The sequence below is a fragment of the Etheostoma spectabile genome, chromosome 14 (genome assembly GCF_008692095.1).
Source record: "Etheostoma spectabile isolate EspeVRDwgs_2016 chromosome 14, UIUC_Espe_1.0, whole genome shotgun sequence".
In the NCBI taxonomy this organism is placed as follows: domain Eukaryota; kingdom Metazoa; phylum Chordata; class Actinopteri; order Perciformes; family Percidae; genus Etheostoma; species Etheostoma spectabile.
This window is the reverse complement of record NC_045746.1, coordinates 17,281,811-17,303,277: the sequence shown is the minus strand read 5'-3', so window position 1 is coordinate 17,303,277 and position 21,467 is coordinate 17,281,811. Positions and strand designations below refer to the sequence as shown.

Here is a 21,467-nt window from a genome sequence, read left to right as displayed (position 1 = left end):
ATCCCTTCATCTCCCACTCTGTAACCTAACTCCCCCCTCCCCATTCCCCTCACCCGCCTTTCCCCCTATTCTCTGCCTCTATCTGACACTCAGCGGGGCCGCTCTCCATCTCTCTGTGTGCCTCCAGGCAAACATATGCTGCTCTTCCCGTCAGATTCCGGTGTGTTTGAGAGAGGAGGAATTGTTTAATGTTTATTAATCACCTGTCTGTGGTGGAGAGAGGAGACGATGATAGAGCCACACACACTCTTGTACACATGGGCTGGCTGTCTCGCACGCACACATGCACACACGCACGCGTTCAGCTGTGATGTTACCAACTTGGCCTGGTTTTTCCATTTACAGCTGTATAAAAGTGGGCTCATTTACTGTAACACTCCCTGTATACAATCAAAATCTCAGCAGCTACTTTTTAAACAAATCATTAACATTGATGTGTTTTTTTCTCCCAAAGATCATCTTTTAAACCTACAGGTCCATTCTTGATCTTTCAAAACCAATTTTTTTTACCAAACACATTTAAAATAAAGCATTGAACTCCTGCACACTGTCAGAACATCTACTCAAAACACTGCCTGTGACTTAAGCATCAAGCATCATTGTTGTGGTTTTAAATTGTGAATTTGATGCAAAAAATAAAAAATAAAACTTGCATTTTCAATAATCCTAGTGCTGACATTGTGCAGGAATCCAATGCTTTCTTTTATATTATTTTTATGTTCACATCCAGCAAGTGTGCATCAGACTATACTTAGATATGTAGACAAGTAAGATTTTTTTTTTTTTAAAGATTATTATTTTGGGCATTTTAGGCCTTTATTTAGATAGGAGGACAGCTTAGACATGAAAGGGGAGAGAGAAGGGGAATGACCTTCCCGCTCTACCAGGTGGGCTAACCAGGCACCCAACATTTGTTTTTATTTTTATACAATTGCATCCTGATGGTGAGCAACTCCCTACAAAGTTTTAAAATACTTTTGTTCACAGCTTAATTGATTACTGACACATACCCTGCTAAATAAAGTAGCATTGGATACAGCTTTCATCAAAAACGTACATTAACTTGACTAGTTTTGTCTTTTTGTGGGAGCTACTGTAATTGTACGACCAATTGATATGTGAGGGGAAAAACTTGAAGCTGGGTTAGGCAGTGTTAGTGTTTTTGGCGTCATTGGGCATTACGTAACAACCTTTCAGGATATTGTAATTCAAGTGGTCTGAGAGAAACTAGATTTAGCACCTCCTCTTGGCACTGTTTTCAGTCTAGCCCGTCACAGATCACAGAGGACGTTCCACAAAAGCAGATGCACGTGCACGTTCCTTCAGATAGTGAAAGCCCGATTCAGTGGTGGAAGATCCTGCAGAAAATGTTGCTATTCCAGCATTGGAAACAACTGCCTACACTGCAAAGCACCAAAAAAAGGAAGACGGGTTTATCGAAAAGAAAGTCTGACAAACAATCAAAACATCGTAATACGTGTCAACATTGGCGAAGCGTTTCAGAGTTGGAGAGATGTGCAAATGTTGCTAATGCTGGATGTTTTTTTACAAGCTTAGCTAGGCAGAACACCTGTAAAACCATAACCCGATTCATTAGTTCTGCAGTTGAAAATTTGTGCAAGCTGTTTATTCAGTTACTTACACTGCAGTCAAAGAATGGTGTCATTTTTACAGGCCATATTTTGAGATATTTAAATTGTCTACATGGATTCATTGCTGTTATTAACTTCAAGTTTCCATGTTTGAAAAGTGAGAAAATGTTGTGTTGAACATACAGTAGCAAGCATCTTTTCAGTCTTACTGAAATACTGAAGTACATTTGTAAATCACAGTTCGGGAGCTGTTTTTGTGAACTGAATTTCCCCTAGAAAGATTAATAAAGTATGCATTCTTCTGCTTCTTATTGCTTAAAAAGTAATATACAATAATAAATACAAGAGTTCTAAAACACCATTTAAACTAAACGTGATTTTTGGACTAATAATACATACTATATAACCAATATTTCTATATAGTTTGGTCATTCAGGGAACAAAACTATGAGAAAACTAGTTTTTTCTGTTTTTAAAGTAACACCATTGAGTGCATGCATGTTTTATTACACGTGTACAAGCATGAGGAAGTGTACATTACCCACATGCACACTCACTGAGTACAAGTGCAAAAGTACACAGCCAGAAGGCTGTTCTCTTTCTATGTGCAGATGAGTAGACTAGAGAGCAATGAGAAAGCACCACAGGGACAAAGAGCTTGTATCTCAACTGTGTGTCACTTTTTATTGGAACAGAAAGAGCAAGGAGGTCAACGGTACAAAAAAAAAAAAAGGAAAGAAACGAGGGCGTGAAGGGTTGGTAGTTAAGCAGTGAGCGGTCACTTGGCGCCAGAGGTGATCTTCTCCAGGTCATGGATGCCCTCCTTGTCAATCAAACGGACAGTAAAGGAGGGAAGGTTCATGATGAAGCGCTTGTTCAGCTGGAGGAGGGAGAATAAGACAAAAAAATATTAAGATTAAGGCACAAATAAGCAGAATGGATGTAGAAACAAGTGAAGCAGAAAAAGAAAGAAAGCGGATGCAGAGGGATTTACAAAAGTGCAACACTGAGTATTAAGGCTAAAGGCCGAGCCACATAAAAAGTGTTTGACGCACAACACTTGCGCGACTCTTAAAACAAATACCATTTTATTCAATGCATCAATCCACAATGAATCCAAGAGGACAGGACCCCCCGCAAGTCTATTTGTTTTCCTCTGGCGTGCTTAGTGAAGCATAATCTCCACAAACAGCTGTTTTTAAAAAACAACACAAATCTCCCTCTGTTTACATGTAGTGAACTTATTAACGGTATCCAACGATTGATCAAGATTCACAGTGTGACTATAAGCTCGCCCGTTTCTCTACAGATTCCCATAAAATCTGTGAATCAAATAACACAATTCTGAATTCTTCCTGTGGAGCCTACGTGAAAACATTTTTTTGTTTAGTACATTTTAGCACGATGAAGACTGTTTAACCGGCAGCTGTTGTCTCAGGTCTTTGTAGCCGAACGACGGTTGAAGCGAAGGAACGTGTGAATTGAACGGATGCTCGCTTTTAATGTGAATTCCCAGTAATAAGAGTAAATCCATTTGAGCTAAATTAGAGTGAATTGTTTAAGTTCCTGAGAGTACAGAAGCCACTTATGCAGAAAAAAAGTTGCTATCTCAGAAGCTGAGCAACCAAATTAAATATAAATTGAATAAGATGTTTATCATTCTTATTCCTAATTGTAGAGTGAAACTTCTTGAACTCACTTCCTCAACGCACTTCTTCAGTAGATCCACTGCCTCATCTCGGGTCAGATCTAGAACAAAAAAACCCAGAAGAAAATGAAAATGCTGAAATGGGAGAAAATAGGAATGACGAAGACATAAATTATGAGAAAAGACTGCTTTTATTAACAAAGAAATTAAGTGGTGTTTGCAGTGTGGTATTGGGGAGAAAAGGGGGAGCATAATGCCATGAGAGGAAGAATAACAAGACAAGTTAATTAATTGCTAACAACATTTGATGCTAGTTTGTCAGATTTATCAAGGATATTTGTACTACAAACCGCCGTGGAACTAACGTACATTGTTGTCTTGTTCCTACACGAGTCATTTGCCATTAGGTGGAATCCTTTCATTTAACAAGACCCTCACAGTGACACGAGTCTGTACTATGACCAAAGTGTGAATAAACTCTGTAACCCTTTGAACGTTCTACAGACTTGCATCACATTCTTTATTTCTCTCTCGTCTATTCCGTCTCACAGGAACAATAAACAGAAAAACAAACATGCATGAGGCATTTCTCTGCACTGACCTGGTCTGTAGTGCCGGTCAAGAATGGAGAGAGTGAGGTAGGCTCCGTAGCCGTGGGCTGCGAAGGGGGCCTTGGCCAGGGAAGACAGGTAGTCCATATAGTAGAGACCGGGGCCGTCTGTGTCATCGTAGCCCGCCAGCAACAAGTTCACATGATATGGAGTCTGGAGAGAGGAGGAATATTATTCAGAACTAGAAGAAGCATTTTTACAGGGTGTGATCAAGGGATGCTAACATACTAATTCTGTGTTCTTATAAAGCTATTCCAGAAGCAAAGAGGACATTATACATCTGTTTGCGTGGGTGAGGGGTTTTCTTTGTAAAATTAACAAATCATCAACAAATCATGTAAAGATCACAGAAAGCCTAACAGCTAGCAATTGGCTGGATTTGTGAATATGAGTATACTGTGTGTAGTTTACGCCCATGTTGCAAAATTTCTGCACTGAAATTACTATCAGCATATGTATTATATCACTGTCTGTCCCTTATCTTACAAAAGCGTATTACAGTCACCAAAGCAAAAAAAAAAAATGTAGACACCTTATCTTGTAATATTGAGAAAATAACTCAAAATTTGAGAAAAGATCCCATAATTATTAGATTATGAGATCCTAATTTTAAGAAAGGGTCTCATAATTATGAGTTCATATCTTGTATTTTTGAGAAAAAGATCTCGTAATTACGAGATATGATTTCGTAATTTTGAGAATAGATCTCATAATTATGAGTTCCTATCTCGTAACATTGAGAAAAGATCTCGTAATTGTTAGATTATGAGATCCTAATTTGAAGAAAGGATCTCATAATTATCAGTTCATATCTTGTAATTTTGAGAAAAGATCTCGTAATTATGAGATGAATTCATTTTCACAACAGAAAAACAGCTCTCTTGGGGGAAGCTTCCAGGCTTGCTGCATGGAAGCAAATAGGCCGACATCTCACCTGTTTAGTTTAATCCATTTTTATTGTGGTTTGGGTTTGAGACATCGGGAGATGCTAATGTATTTAATTACTATATATGGCATTGTCCAGGTTTTTAAAATTATCTCATAATTACGAGAATTGTTCTCAAAATTATGAGTTATTTTCTCAGTATTACGAGATAGGGTGTCTTCATTTTTTTTCCTTCCATGGTGAATGTAATACACTTCCGTATTATCTCACTTAATTGTGCTTCTAACCCTAACCCTAAGACATCTTACCACTTGAAAAGTGCAACTTTTCTTTCTCAACCAGTTGTAATTATTATTTAATCATTGACTTTTCAGCTTAGCAGAAACATGGAGTGATGCACACATTAACGCAGCATAAACAGCAGAGACAGCGAGGGAGAAGGGAGGGGTAGCCGGAGAGTGGAGGGCGAGGAGAGGGGAAAGGGCGTCACAGGACAGAGGAGGTGAGTGTTTGTGTGTGAGGAGGGGGAATCAGAGTGTCACTGGCAGGCAGCGCGACATCTGCTGGGAGTCAGCACCCCTATTGCTCCCTTCATCGCGCCCTACCTCCCTCTTCATTCCTTCTTTACATCCCTCCCGCCTCCCCTCTCCGCCGCCTTCACCCTGTGCCCTGGAGTAGCGCCAGGGCTCATTAAAAACTTCTAAAGTCGTTTCTCTTGCCCCTTCCTCGCCCCCCCCTTCTTCTCTTTTTAAATTACATCTTTTACGCTTCCAGCCTCTTCTCCCTTCTCTTCCTCCAAAACACTAATTTTCTCTCTTCGTTGTTGCAAGCTACTGTTTCTCATTTTAAAAATCCCTTTAAAGCCAGATAATTTTGGGGGATTTCAAAACAAGTTTTGGCCTAAATTCTTGATGGAGGTAGAAGCAGTGCTGTGTGTTGGGTTCAACTGCAACAAAAAAGATAACACTGCATTATCGGTCGTGCAGTAAAGCAAATATGAGTCATACAACGCCAGGTGAGTTGTGATCTGCACATTGGTCCTCTAATGTCAATTTATCTCTGAGCCAATCTGCTTATGTGACTTGTGTGTTAGCGCTGTGTTTGCCACAAGGGCAATGATGATCATTATGCTCCCTGTGGAGTAAGCTTAAGTCTGTGTGTTAACAATAGACACAGACACACAGAACTTAGGATGAATATCTTAGAGGGTGTGTGTGTGTGTGTGTGTGTGTGTGTGTTTTTACCTCCTCCGTGAGCCTGCAAACACCCCAGTGGCGTCACCCCCACCCACCAGACACCTGTCTCGCTGGTTACAATGTAACAATAATATGGTCTTGGCATCAAAATAACATTCCCTTCCCATGTCACCTCGGAGGAAACCAGGCACCTTGTTAGCCCAGCCACCTGAACTCACACCCATGTTCACATGCAAACAATATGCATGTGTTTTATCCCCCCACTGCAACTCTTGCACTCAGCCAAACCACAAAACAAAAGCTACACCTGTGCATTGCTACCATCGCCTTTAGGAAACACAAACCCACTGCACCTGGTTTTGAAGGAAGAGTTTGACATTCTCAAAAATACATTATATATTGCATTCTTGTTGCTGTAGTGTAATGGTAAGCTTGTTGCTACCTCTGGCCTCTGGACAGAGCCAAGCTAGCCACTAACAGCACCCCCCCCCCCATTCTTTGTGCTAAGCTAAGTGGGTTCAGGCGGTGCTTTATATAGTGTACAGACATAAGTTGTATTGATCCTCTCATCTAACTCTCAGCAAGAAAACAAATAAGTGCCAAAAATGTGGCTCTATTCCTTGATGACATCTGCAGTGTAGGATACAGAGCAAAAACAGCTTTAGTTGTGACACACATTAAGGTCAGGCCGCTAAAATCATCAGAAACTCATCCTCAACTCTACTCTTCCACGTTCCAGCACTCCCTCCCTTCTTTCCTTCCTCCCACCTCCCCTATTTTGCACCCTGCCCCGGGGCATGTTCTCTTTATTGGCATTTCTCCTCAATCTGCAGTATTAATTGTTCATCTGTGCAGGAGCAGGGGAGCCGTGTGCAATATGGCGCCAGTAATTATTTGTACCCATTGTGTGCCCGTACTACAAAATATTTTACAAACCCATAAGGGGCCAGCTGTAGATCACTACCGCACAGAGGCTAACTGTTGCTGTGGTTATAAAGGTAAAATCTAAAAATAACCTGCTCAAACTTTACAGACAGAAATGTTACTTCTTCAGCATACTGCACCCTCATATATACAAAAACTAATGACTGCAAGGCATTAAGGCTTCTACATAATCTCCCTGAAAAAAATCAAATGCGATATTTATAAACCATCTGCCTCCCCTGAGTTTTGCTGTATCTATTTAACCTCATGTCTCAGCCTACAACACCTGTCAGTTCAATATCAATTCAATCGGTGTTTATCTTTAGTAGGCAATTCTTTGCCAATATTACAGTACATCAGACAGGAAGCTACAACAAATAGAGGCAGAGTTTCTATGCCCCTAAAACTTTGCAGTTGTTTTGGTCGGTTGTGAATTTCATGTGTATCATTACTGATATGCATGCAGCAGAGTTGAGGCCTCAGGTGATTATGCTTACCGCTTTTTCTTTGTCTCCTCTCTAAAGCTTGAGTGAATGCAGGACTCCAGAGGTTAGCGGAGTTGTTTTTCTGGACGGCAGGCTGGTAAGCACACAGCCGTATGTGAACAGGGTTTCTCTTACTCTGCACCGACATGCTCTGCTGACTTTAGCTAACTACACCTCCCGGAGGTCTGCAGCCACTGGGGTATGACATCTTTCAGACTAAAGGACTCATCTCATTTATCCTGCAGGAATAAGGCCATCAGAATTAACAATATACCACCGATTAATTTATCAGCCAGTGGTTTTTAACCTAAGGGTCTGGATGTGCCAGTGGGATCATGTGACGATTTTCTTTTTTGGTGGGGGGGGGGGGGTTCAGAAGATGATTCAAGGATGGTAGGGGGGAAAAATTGATATACAAAAGCACATCATTATCGTTGCTATCTGTCTGGGCCAAACTTTAATCCTCAATGATTTAATCAGATTAATTAAAATAAATTCCAACATATGCAGCCAGTTCCCCAGACAAGAGCTGAGCGCTGTAGTCTTGGACTACAGGCATTTTTCATCTACCTACATCTACAAGAAATTTAATTTTAGCCAACTAATGGGCTTAATCTATGCTGTACATGTTGACTGTTGGTGGAAATGTTTTGTTTTTAAAAGCTGTGGATCTTCACAACTTCACAATTGTTATTTTTAATCATTTTGTGGAATTTTGCTTTCATTATGATTTTCCTTAAAGGGACAGCTGATAGATGTACAAAGTTCAGTACAAAACATTTTTGTTCTTAACATTTTCTAGAATGATGATAATTATTTTGGAAGTTGTGCAGAACTGGAATGATTAGTCGACTGACAGGAAATAAATTTCAAACAATTCCGATTTTATTAATTTAGTTATTTATCGTTTTAGACATTTTTTTAAAGCCAATCTGCCAAAAAAAAATCATTGGTTCCATATTCTCAAATCTCAAGATTTGATATGGTTCATTGGATATCTTTAGGGTTTGGGGTTGTTGGTTGAACAAAAGAAGTGTAAAGAATCTACCTTGGGTACCCTTTTGTTACTATGTTTTTGCCACTTAAAATCAAACGATTAATCTATTCATGGCAATTATAATGTAGATTGATCGATGATAAAAATAAGGAACCATTAATTAAAGTTGTGATCCATGTACTAAATGGTTTCGGAAACACTTTTCAAACAGAATAATTTTTGCCCTGAATAGGACACAAAAGCACGTCAGATTCGATCAACGGTATTTGTGGGTAAAACAAATACTACTTCTAGTTAATATTAATAAACGATTAAAGACTTTTGCCGATATTTCCCCGTTTAACATTCAAATGGACAACACACATTACATATTCTACGTACTCATGATGCTCTTGGGGGGAAACACCATTAAAAAAAAAAAATAACTTGTTTATACAACTTCATTTGCAAATGTCCATGTACTCTGGAGGTTGATGAATGTGAGAAGAGCATAGCTGGAGGAAGGTGTGGGATGCAGACGAGAAACTGCTATTGCTTCAGTTTCTATGCACTCCTGAGAACGCAGCATTAGTAAATTCTGCACTCATAGAACCAAATTCATAACCGTGAGGCACAAAAATAACGATACACTTGCAGCTTATGGCAAGACATGAATATGAATGTTATCCTCCACAAAATGTACAACCTTGACAGAATAAAAACCATCCTGAACCTATAGGTCCCTCCTGTGTGCATACATATTGTATGTGAGTGTATGTTGACTCCTACTCTTTCACACTCCAGTCGGTGGAGTGTTGTCTACTGGGCCTGGTTGTTTCCCCCGGGGACCCCCACACCTCCTCCTCCCCTATCCCCTGTTCGATGTGTCCCACATTCCCTTCTCTGCCACACTAATTGTTTTTTGTAATTATTTTCACCCTTCTGCTATTGTGACAGGCAACAGCAGCACTACTCTTAACAAATTAGTGCAAGAGATACAACGTACGGATACAAGAAGCAGAGCTGACCTGCCGAGCAGAGTGCGTTCAGAACCACATATGCCACGGTGCACCAACACTAACATGAACTATGTATTAGAAGGTAAAACAGATGTAAAAATGTCGATCTGAAAAAGGTTATTAATTATTGGATTAGTCAATCAACAGAAAATTAACACGTCCTATGTGTTAAGTTGAATAGCTTTAAACGTCATCTTGGGTTGTGATGAATTATGATAGGCCCTTTTCACCATTTTATGAACCAAACAATTGATAAATAAAAAATATTTGATAGCTGCAGCCCTACGAATATATAACGTAATGTTTTTTAAAGCACGCATGGTAGGCACTTATTCTTTGGAAGCCCAGATTTGGGGGTGGTAAGGGCCAAAGGTCTGCATGATGTGCGTTACTAGGGTTGGGTATCAAACAGTTACTTTTTAGTAAAGTTAGATTATTGAAAGGTGCAAAGTTTTAAAAGTTGGTAAGATTCTTAGATGTGTTTACTTGTTGTCTTGTTTGGCATATTTTGTTCAAATTAAAGGTTTATGGGGGGGTCCTATGAGCATCAAGGGTTGTGTGTGTTGCTCATGAAGCCCTGTGAGGCACTTTGATGTGTTTAGAAAATACAGTAAATAAAATTGACTCAACTTTGTTACAAAAAAAACATTGATCCCTAAACTAAGTTACCAAACGGATACGTAATGATTGGTACATAATGAATATGCTTAATACTCAGTCCTGCAATTGGAGGTGTAACTGAAACGCCACTGACCTTTATAACTGCACCTCTTAACATTAAAGTGTAGAGTAAGTACAGTCTTCCTGTAACAGATAAAATACCTATTCACTGAGTAAGCCTCCATGCTTTTTTAATATGTAGCATAAATGCACTTAAATCTAGTTCTTGCCGTGTGCCTTCCACTGCACAGCCTGGTGTAAGAGTGTACTTTGCTTCTGCAGGGCTCTAAGGTCTCTGCAAGGCCTTAAGGACACAATGATTTCAAAAGCCCAGCACCTTTCAAGACTTGTTTAGCATAAATAAACAAGCCAACACACAAACATGCAGACAGATAAGTTAGCTGGTTGACTTGCCTGGTTTGAAATCCAAGCTAGTGTAAGATTCTGAACCTTCAAATGTTTTTTGGAAAGTTTTGTTTGGTCACATTTTGGTATTTAAGTGTTGAAGGTCAAAACCATGGTACTTTGATAATATACGCAGAGCAACCGCGCAGTCGAGGTGGGAGACGATGCTGCAGGCTCAGGTGTTGTCATGAAGTCTCTAAGGGAGAAACCTCCGTCACCGCTCACAACAAGCTGACAAATGTACCTGGCTCTGTCAAAAATGCATCTACTGGTTCAGCTTAGATGTCTCAAGCTGATAATGACACAAACAGAGTAATTGCAAGTGAGACTTAATTCCCACTTGAACTTTAGAGTAGCGCTACATCACAGCAGTGTCACGTCTTCAAGATGAGCAAGGGTAGCAAGCAATAGGTCCCTCTATTGTGTTTGAGTGTTTTTAATTTCCTGTTTTAGCAAAAAATTGAATAATTTCAAGCAGAAATTAAAACACATTTTTGATATGGATGAATAAACCAACCACATATGGTTACCATCCCTGCCATTTGAAGTGAGTATTACTTTAACTTATGGGAATTAATTTGTGATTCTATCAGTCGTTCCCTACGGCTAAATGAGATTGCAAATGCTAACAGAGGAATGTAATTAAGTTAAAATAGAAATTAAAATATTTATAGGTCTGTTCACTCATTACTCCATAATGAATATGCTTAATTCAGAGGGTGACCACTGGTACAGGGGATTAATTAGCTACTGTTTTGTTAACTGGGGAAATATACAAAGATACAGGTGTTCTTTGCAGTGGGTTTAAAAAGCTGTGTTTATGCACACAGGTAAAGAGGGAGAAAAAGTGCATTAGAAGCATAAAAGATGGAGCAGGTCAGAGAATACATAGCATCATGAAATGCAGCATATGGTGCAAGTTGAATTTGCATTTGTGGTGACACCACAAGGTCGTTCAGGTTGTTTTCTGTGAATACAAATGTGTAAGTGGTCTTACTTTAAAAGACCATTTTAAAATTGTATAAAATCGTATCTGACATTATAGTAAAAGAAATTGCATACATGACAGTAAAACCACATGTTACGTTACTTTGCTGGTTGCCTTAAGTTTGTTTTGGCAAAGTAGCTTTATAAAAGTTAACTTCAATTAAATTTGGACTATGTTTACATGTTTCATCACAAATGATCTTTCCCTCTTACATTGCACGGCAGCAGCCACCTTGTCAGACTTAAAGTAATGCGTTTGTGAGGAGAATTCTTTTTTTTAAGTGTCTGCCCTTTTCCAAACAGTTTCCAATGACGCCTTCCCAGATAGGTTTGAGTAACAAAAATTCTTCAGTTTAGTTTCCTTTTATCTTGAAAACCCGGGAACTGGGAATTCTGAGCAAATGGTTATTTATATGTTCTGTTAAAAAGTGTGTTACGTTGTGGAGATTATCTTGTTAAATAAATATGTGCATATCTACCGACTGTAAACAAAGAGCTGATTTTCTCAATCAGAAACACAATGCTATAATTGTATTGGGTATCTGCTGTGAGGGGCCCAAGTGGACCAAACTTTATAAAATTGACCCACAAAAAGACATCATCTCTTTGTCATAGTGTGCAGATATGAGTTTCAAACAATAAATTGTGTTGCTCAACTAAAACTATTTTTTATATATCTATCCTTCAGTAAAACAGACAACATCTGAGGGCATAAGAACACAATTCACACAATAAATTATACTGCTTAAATGATACTACACTGCTTTATGGGAAATGATTGAGACCAGTGCACACAGGAAAAAATTATTTCAAGCAACCATAAAAAAAACTGGAATTTCTCATAGATGTGTCAAGTAATACAAGATAAAATAAAATACATAACATAAATCAAAAAGCTTAATATGATCATATCAGTGTAGATTATGGACCTCATACAACCCTAACCCAAGACAGCTAAATCTCAACAGTTTGTGTTAACATGAACAACAAACGGCAAGCTGGATGCTAGGGTCTAGAGAAATTTAATTGTGCTGTCACAGGACACTGATCTGAATTGTCTACTCATAGTTTGAGCTGTTATGTTTCAACTTTATTTAATTGTGTCAGAAGCAGTAAAAGTTTGTCAAAAATGAAGTTTTCACTGAACGCTGTAGGATATTTCTCTTTATAAATCTATCAATAAAATAACAAAGACAGCTTAGCGCTCACATGATTTAACAGGCAACTAAATGTTAAGTATGACATTTAAGTTATGTTGCAGGATGTGTTGATTGTATTGTAAAAGGATTAGTATTTTGTGTGTATCATGATAGTTACCCTGCTTCGAAGGTAGTCTGCGAGATTCTTTCGTGTGAAGTTTGCTGCTGCTGATGGACTGAGTTCATAACCTAAAAAAATAAGAAGGCATCAGAAAAAGGAGGCATCGGAAAATGTCTTGTCATTCAATACCAAATTTCAATACCTAAGGCGTAAATCTCATCAGCGTCAGTAAGCCAACAAGCATGGAGCATGCTTGTACCAGGATCTAATAATGCTTGTGATTGGTTGTCGAACGTTGCACATAGGTCGATAAGAAACATGCAGGAAAACCACTGTTAGGCACAGAGACAGGGCTGTGTGTTGTATTTTGAGAGGCTTGACTACAGTGTATGTCACACAGGTGTAAAGGAGCTGAAAAATAAATTAAAACAGACCTGTACCGCAATTTGTAATTTCTTTTTATTAAAATAAATTTTATAAAATTGGTATAAAAAAAAGTATCATTCTGGAACTGACATTGAAGTCACAGTATCAGTATTGAAGGTTTTTGAGCGATATCCATAGTGAGCCATAGTTTTAGGTGGGTGCGTCTTCAGAAAATAAAGTTTGCCTTTCAACATAACATTATTGTCAATGAGTAGACATTTTGTAGTTAAACTGGGAACTTCCATGGCCAAGGAAGGAGAGCTTGACCATCTTACCGTTCCTCATTTTGTAGAGCTGAACATTCTTCTGGATGTACTCTGCAAACTGTGCTGTGTCCCCCGCTTCTCCAACACACAGCAGCAAAATCTTCTCACTTAGTTTGAACATCTTGTCATAATCTGAAAAGCATAGAAAAGAATTTATTTCATGAAGCGAATTACAGGATGAACCTCTTGAGATGCACCATCTCGTTTCAAGGGGATCCTCAGGCAAAACAAGAAAGTTAAGACACATTTAAACATGAATTAAATAATCCAACACCACATAGTAGCATCAACAAGAACATTCATATAATGGCTGCACCTACTACATCTGCTACATTTAATCTATGTAAAAATGCTGAGTCTACTGACGTTAGACTGCAAATGAAGGTGCCAGAGTGAGCAGCGTCATATCAGTGACGGTAACGTTAGTCTCTTTCACTTTCGCTGTCAAAGACCTGCTCGGGCAGCTTTGGCTAACTTCAGTCCGATTTAACAAAACGTACAATCATTATTATTTAAACATTTATTTTGTTTAGACTTATCAAAACAAATAATCTAAACTACAACAACAGAATGGGAAAGATTTATTCGCGACTTCAACTTTTCGTAACGCTAGCTAACATAGCTACGTTAAGCATTGCCAGCTAAAGTTACATTCGGAACATGCGGCCACATTCTTACTATAGGGGAAGTTACACAGTAATATACCGTACGACTGAAAGGCTTCAATGATTACTTATCAGTAGCACAGGTGGGTTTAGTGTGAACAAGGTGAAAACTGTAAGCAGGTTTAGCTAGCTAAATCAACTGGCTGAATGGCTAACGCTAAGCTAATGCGTTGTCATACCGTGTTTCATCTGAATAATGCTGCTGGCTGCAACATTATCGGCTGCGACGAGAACAAAATCAGGTCCCTGTATCCCGATTAAATATTCCATTCTGTATGACAGGTACGAGCTGAAATATGCCAATAACACTCGGAGATAGAAGACGTTTCTCAGCCTCGGCTCTACAGATTACACAGCAAAAGTTTGAGATCGGTGGCGCAGACTGGTGTCGTCACCGGAAAACAGTTTTTCGTCCTTTCCACGCGACTCGGGCGGGCATGCCACAGCAGGTATATTTATTTATTATTAGAAAATAACTACAAGGACAAGAAGTGTATTTATCCTAGACAAATTAATATGATTGAGAATATATGAGTTTATATATGCATGCATTTTTTGTCCGTCTTTTTTCTGATCCACACTCCATACCAGTTGGTGGCGGTAATGCCCAAATCGTTTGTCAACAGCCAATGAGCCTCAAAGAAGAAGACTCGGGCGCCGGGCGGGCAATTTGAGCGGACTGTTGTTGTGTCAGTCGTGTGGCGATGCAATTCTACCGATTGTAAAGTAAATCCAACGAGAATCCGTCATTTCACCAGGAAAGGGGTCAGTATGAACAAAGGGACGCTTCAAAACATAATGGCGGAATCTAATAATCTTAACGGCTGGCAGAGACGACGTTCACCGCGGTTGACTTCTCCTCCTCAGGCTAACGTTAAACCTGGCAACAACATGGCGCTGGCCTCGGTCGCTGTTAAACGTTCCATCACGGTGAGAAAAATAGCACCCAGAAAAACAGTTGCACCGTCGGAGCACAACAAGGAGAACACATCCAGACGGTCGGGGTCGGAAAGCAGCCAAAAGAAGAAGCCGAACGTCTCCACGCCAGATCCTGTCACAGACCGAAGGAGCTCCTCCACTGCCAAGAAAAAGCAGAAGGCCGCTGTTCTCTCACCGATCCTCCCCTCATCACCGCCGCCCCCTCCTCATCCCCGACAGCCGGCAGCGGAGCCAGAGGACGCGGGCTGGTCCCAGAAAGTACGCCGCTCCTACAGCAGGCTCAGTGACAAGTCCTTCAACAGCCCCGAGTCCCGGGAGACCATGTTCGGCTTTGAGAAGCTGACCCCCGACGTGGTCCGCAGAGTCGAGCGGCCCAAGACAGGTCTGGAGGTTTCTGGACCCTTGTGTGGTTTGAACTCATTTACGTCTTTGCTTGAGGCGGATGACTGCGGTTCAAGTTTCGCCAAACCGGACCCAAACATCCCTGGGGTGGCCTTGGTGAAGGAGAAGAGGAGGAGGAAGAGGGTCCAGCAGATAGGCACCACAGAGCTGGACGCACTGGCGGCCCAGATGAACGCAGAGTTTGAGGAGGCAGAGGAGTTTGAGTTGATCGTGGAGTAACGTTAAATAATGTGACTGACTGAGTGAAGAAAGCTATTAAAGCGAGTGCTGGGAAACACACTGACTCTGGGAGGACAGCACTCCGCTGTGTGCCTCATACTAACAAGATTCACTTTTTTATATTTCCTGCTCTATAAATTCATAATGTCTTTTGAAGTTTTATATGTTTGGTTGTTCCTAATGTGTTTAAGTCATCATGTGGTCAAGATGACCAGTAGACAAGTTAAACCTAAAGCAAGTTCGTTGTGCGTGTTTTTGCTGGTTATTGTTAAAACATACAGCTTTTTTTGCATGAGAAAAAAAAACAACAGCATTTTGTAAGTTTGTTTTCAAATAGGTGTGGACTGTTTTTAATTTAATTCTTATTCCCAAACTGGCTGTGCCCATGATACATAGACAGACAGTTTAATATGAATGGCAATCACATGTGGAAGCTGTAGTTTGTAAAGTTTGAGACATTTTTGCAGGGTAGGTTCTGAAAGCTAGGAAGGGACAGTTTTACAACAGAAAAACTGAGTAGACTGAATTGTGATTTTGTATTTCTTCATAAATATTGAATCACTGAAAAACAACAAATGTGGGCAGCAGTTCAGGGGTCTGTAACCAGGATACTGCCCTTTTAATAATGTTCTACATCCACAGATAATTGGCATACACTGTCAGAACAAGACTGTAAGACCACACCTATTGATGTTGTTCTTAGATGTTGTCTTTTCTTAAACATAAAAGAAAATCAATTTCATTTTTTTGGTAATGCTTCCCTGTAAATGTAAATAAAAATTCAACCAAATCTCCAAAATTCACTAAGTACTTGTTGGTTCTTCTTAGTTATAATAATTACTTTTTCACAGAAATCCTTCATTCTGCCAAACCATTTTGAGATGTCGTATGTTCAGTGATAGTTTTAGTTACGTCAATAATAAAACCACAAGACAAATTTGCACTATCTGCAATTTCACAAAGCCTTTGTATGAAAAATGGGTCTAAAACATTCTCAACTTCTTGTTAGTTGTTATATTCAAGCAAAATCTAAAGTGATGTCCAAGCTTAATGCGTGACACACCAGTTAAAAGACAATGTCATTAAAGATCTGGTTATATAATCAACCAAAAGCAATAAAATGTGACTGACGGCTGAGATTTTGGGGGGATAATGGCACTTGTTTATGATAATGTTAACCTGCAAAGGGCCTTAATAAGCTAGCGAAGCATGCTGACTAGTAACCCATTCTTAAGCACGGCATTTGTCTCAAGTGATTATGATGACTGAGTGAGTGGATGATCTGTCTGGCTTTAATGAGGTGGACAGGTAAAACGTTTTCCTCTAGAGTCTCTTAAAGGTATAAGTGGATGTGTTGCATAATTTGCACTAACAAGTGCAACTGTCATGTCTGCCTCTGACTGCAGCGTTCTCTCCTTATATTAGATAAACTGAATGGAGTCTTGTGGGTCCAAGTGTGGTAGTTTGATTTTTGGTTCCTATAACATAGTCATCACAGATTTTATACATTACGGAACAAAATGTATGATTTTTATTTGGTTTCTTAACATGTTATAGTGTAAACCAAACTGTAATTATCTCACTAATTTTTCCATTCATATGAAATCGTGTATTATTAAGGGATAGGAGCACCTATAGGCCTGAGTATTGAACCTCAACATTTTAGAGAGTGCTCTGAGCAAAATGTTTCTGTAGCACAACTACTTTTGGTTTTATCAAAAACTGCCACAAGTACCAAATGCTCAGATGTGTACTCTTTTTACCTCTATTTAGACTGTAATTTATCTAGGAAAGGTTCTTGTTTGGTTTCTTTAGGTTTTGTAGAAAAAAAATTGAAAGATGTTGATATACTACAAGGAAGAGATGAAAAAAAAGTATGTCATGTAATACAACTCTGCAGTCGTACTGAAAATGTTAAGCCCTTGTAGCAACATGCTTGCTCTTTTATTTCCCATCTCTAGATTAGATTATGGGTTTTATTCTCTAGACACCATTAAAAGATTCACCGCTGTGTTGTAGCAAGAGTTGGGAGCCACTTGGTTTACGCTGGTGTTGAAGTTTACCTCCCAGATGCTCTTTATTTAAGTTATTGGCACTAGCCTTTATAATAATGGTTATTTTTCATAGTGCCCAATTAAAATTCAGACAGCTGTCACAACTATATAATATTAGGTGGGATAAATAAACCCTGAAGATCTTTATTTAAATTTAAAGAAGTGATCCACAGTAGTTGCAGAGGATGCTGACAAGTATATCTCCACCTGTTATACCAACTTAGGGAAGATAAAAAAACATCTCTGAATAAACTATGCAGTTGGTTATTTACATCTGCTGAGAGCACGTACACATGCTGATAGTATTTGCGAGTGTGAGGAAGAGAGACATAGAGGAATAATGAGTGTGTAGCAGCGAGCTAGTAAATCCACAATTTGCTCACGCATTTTAGGGTGTGCAAAGTGTGCTCTGTTTTCTTCCTCAGGTGCCATTTCATGTTCTTCGTTTGGCATTTCAGCTCCCTGGGAAAGGAGACATGTTTTAACTTTGTTTTTTTGCAGAGCACAACACATGGTGGCTTGCCTTTTTGTAAATTTTTAACAAGGTCTTCATGTCTGCTTGTCACTACGACTGGAAGTTACAAGCAGAGTGAAGTAGGAGTGTTTTGAGCTGCCACTGCCAGAAACAGTTATTGATTTACAATGTTGCTGCTTCTGCTTGTGCTGGCTTTTGCTGTTGGGTCTGTTCATGCTGATTTTTGGGAGGCTGGATATTTTACACTCATATTCATGTGTTTTTTTTTTTACCCTCTCTCCTCTTGCTTATTCCTACTCCCCCCCCCCCCCACATTTTCCTCACGGCAGTTGTCGCGTTCCGCTTGACTGCTATCGTTATGGCTCAACTACAAAAAACGTTGCATTCAGGAGTTATTAATAGCTAAATTACCAAAGACAAAGTGCAGGCCACACATAAACCGCCACCCACACTCCGGCTCGTCAGCTTTCAGCCTGTAATTATTTTAATCATTTACTTTCATCTGGAGCGTTCTTGCCATTCTCCTGTGTTTAGAGGCCATTCTTAATTACCCTGCCAAGACACTCTTTTCATGAGAGGGAGGGAGGGAGGGAGGGAGGGAGGAGAAGGGTTGGTTTGAGGGAGAAGGGAGCAATTGGGTGAGGGAACGTGTGTGTGTGTGTGTGTGTGTGTGAGAGAGAGAGAGAGAGAGAGAGAGAGACAGAGAAAGACCAATGGGGACATGATCCAGAGGCTTTGACAGCACAGAGGAAGCTCCCTGCTCTGCTGGATGCTCTTTCCTCTCTCTTCTTTTTCTCTCTCTTTCTCACTCTCGCATATATACACCACAACCCCCCCCAACACACAACACACACCCAACCAACTTCCTCATCTCTCCTCTCACCCCCCCCCCCCCCCATGCCCCGCTTCCCCCCGTATACTTCCTCCCTTTTTCCCTTTATCGCGCACACACAGGAATCGCCCGTGGGCTTCAGTGCTCTGACTGCTATACACTGACGCACACACCACGCACACACGCAGAGAAACAGGCAGACAAGAGAGAGTCATGCGCTCTGTTTGTGGCGCTCATCAGGATGCACACATCTTTCCACTATCTGCCTGGAAAATCTATACTCCTCTCAGCTCGTCTGTCTGTTTCTGTCTTTTTCTCTGTCTCCCACCATCCCTCCATCCATCCAACCTACATGGCTGCACACTGCAACATGTCTATCTGCTGCCTATCTGTCCCTCTCCATCTCTGGTTCCTCTTCTTTCTTATCCTGGTATTTGGACAGGCCTTGCATCAGGCCTGCTGCTCCCTGTCCTCGATCAGGGACGACGGGTCATCTCTTCCCCCCCCCCCCCTGTGTGACCACTCTATAATGATGCTCACATTCAACCCTAAAGCCACTCACCCTCCCCTCTCTCTGTCTCTCTCTGTCTCTCTCTCTCTCTCTCTCTCTCTCTCTCCCTCTCTCCCTGACTGCTCTTGTTAAGAAAAGCCAGAGTGAGGGAGAATGAGAGAGAGATACAAGCTATGTAATTGGGCTCTTGAATATTTAAGTAACTGGGGATGAAAGTTTAATGAAAAGATGATTATCTACCAGTTTATCACACCACTGTTTCATATTTCATTTTCATATCCTTGTTCCGAGCTGCATTTTCCATTTTGGCAGCTGTGGATACAGAGTCTGTCATCCAGTGTGTGTTAAATACTGAGCAAAAAGAAGGAGATGTTAAGGTGATGATACACTGAAAACACTTTAACGAAATTTAGATGGGACACTTAGGTCCAAGAGTGTTCATTTCTCATGTTTTATGGGATTTCATCACATTGACCATCAGTTATTTCTGCTAAAAGCAGTGTTGCTCATTGGTTTAAGTTTTGAGCCAGTGAATGATGGAAAATACTAAGCAAAAAGGGGAAAAGTGTTGGCTATGGCTATGTCCATTATGTTTTTTTTTGTTTTTGAGGTATACATCTGATGTTTTGTAGCCTTCTTTGCATACAACAACATACAAAAGCAACATTTCTCTGTAGGTATTGACCGATTATCGGCTCTGCTTTTTGTCTGTCTGCAGATTATCTGTGCCGGCGTTTTTATTTGCCTGATAACCGATAAAGTTAATTCATTAAAGTGCGCTACTTTGGCATTGAGTCTGACTTAATGTAGCTCCCACAACACTATTACACTATTACTGTGTATTATGTTGAAAGTTTCTATCGTATTAAATAGTTGCTTAAAGCATTTAAACAAAGTTTTGTGTTTGAGTTTATAACATTCTAAAATCTTAATTTTGATTTAAAGATTTTAAATGAACTTCGGTTCCAAATATCGGTTATTCATTAACTACTAAAAATCGTTATCGGCCTTGAAAAAACAGTATCGGTAGATCCCTATTTCTCTGTTTAGACATTAATTAGGAGATAAATTCAGTGCCAATACTTTGGCTGAAAAGCATCAGCTGGTACCTTAACACACAGATTTCATCCCATTCTGTCCCTCACTTACACCCTACAAACCGTTCAATAACAAAAGCACAAGGAAACTCTATCCCTCATTTAATCGTGCGGGATAAACAGACGTCTGTTTGTTATTCATTCTCATTATTCATAATGGTGGCGACATTAATCCCTTTTTCCTTGAAGATGGCGTGAAAAAGCAGCGATGTGCAGCACTTTTACCAAACCCCAGTGGAATAAAGGGACTGCAGAGTTGTGAGGGGGATTATGTTGCGGACCCACACATAGCCTTAGGCCACAGTTTGGAAAGGGGACACAGTTTGGACGACACAGATTAGAGACCAAGGTATGGTGCAAAGAGACCATTTCCAGGCACAGACACAGCCACATGGGTCAACACGGGGATGATCTTCTTTGATTCATGAATGCTGGTGATAATGCACACTTTATTTTAAATGCATGAAAATTAAGATAAGAGGTGATGCTTCCATAAGAGGCCAAGATGACAAAAGCATATACAATTTGCATTCTTTGTGTTATTTGATTAATGTTTGGCAAAGTTGCAGAGATAAATTCATGAGCTGCATTATTAAACAGCTTTAGCTTCATCTACAGACCACCATATGTTGATGTGCGCTTCTAAAACCCGAAATCCAATAACCTGTGTGAAAGAAGCCTCTGGGGACCAAAGTGAGACGGAGTTAAAGAGTGCGCTAACCCTGCCTTATGAGTTACTTGGCATTCACTTACTCCCATAAAACTCGTTCTTGCTTCTTATCAGTTTAATCCACGATTTCACGGCGCTGAGGCGGGGGGACGACCTGCGCCGCTTGTCGCTTTTGTGGACAGGGTGTCACCGTTTAGCCCTATCTCTGTGGCTCGGTAGTGGGAGGGAAAACTGGGGAGACCGGCTCCATCTCTGGATCGGG

At 40.1% G+C, this 21,467-nt stretch overlaps 2 protein-coding genes across 2 annotated transcripts; one reads left to right on the top strand and one right to left on the bottom strand.

The window, feature by feature from the left end:
- Positions 1–2,250: 2,250 nt before the first annotated feature.
- Positions 2,251–14,612, bottom strand: psmb2 (proteasome 20S subunit beta 2; the record flags this gene model as incomplete). Its single annotated transcript, XM_032535331.1, is given in 6 exon segments — positions 2,251–2,472; positions 3,292–3,341; positions 3,842–4,004; positions 12,707–12,777; positions 13,351–13,473; positions 14,186–14,612. Coding segments are annotated over 6 exon segments (600 nt in total). The 3' UTR covers positions 2,251–2,370.
- Positions 14,526–16,309, top strand: cdca5 (cell division cycle associated 5). The gene has a single exon (XM_032535330.1). The coding sequence runs from the start codon at positions 14,778–14,780 to the stop codon at positions 15,564–15,566; it is 789 nt and encodes a 262-aa protein (XP_032391221.1). The 5' UTR covers positions 14,526–14,777; the 3' UTR covers positions 15,567–16,309.
- The last annotated feature ends 5,158 nt before the right edge of the window (positions 16,310–21,467 follow it).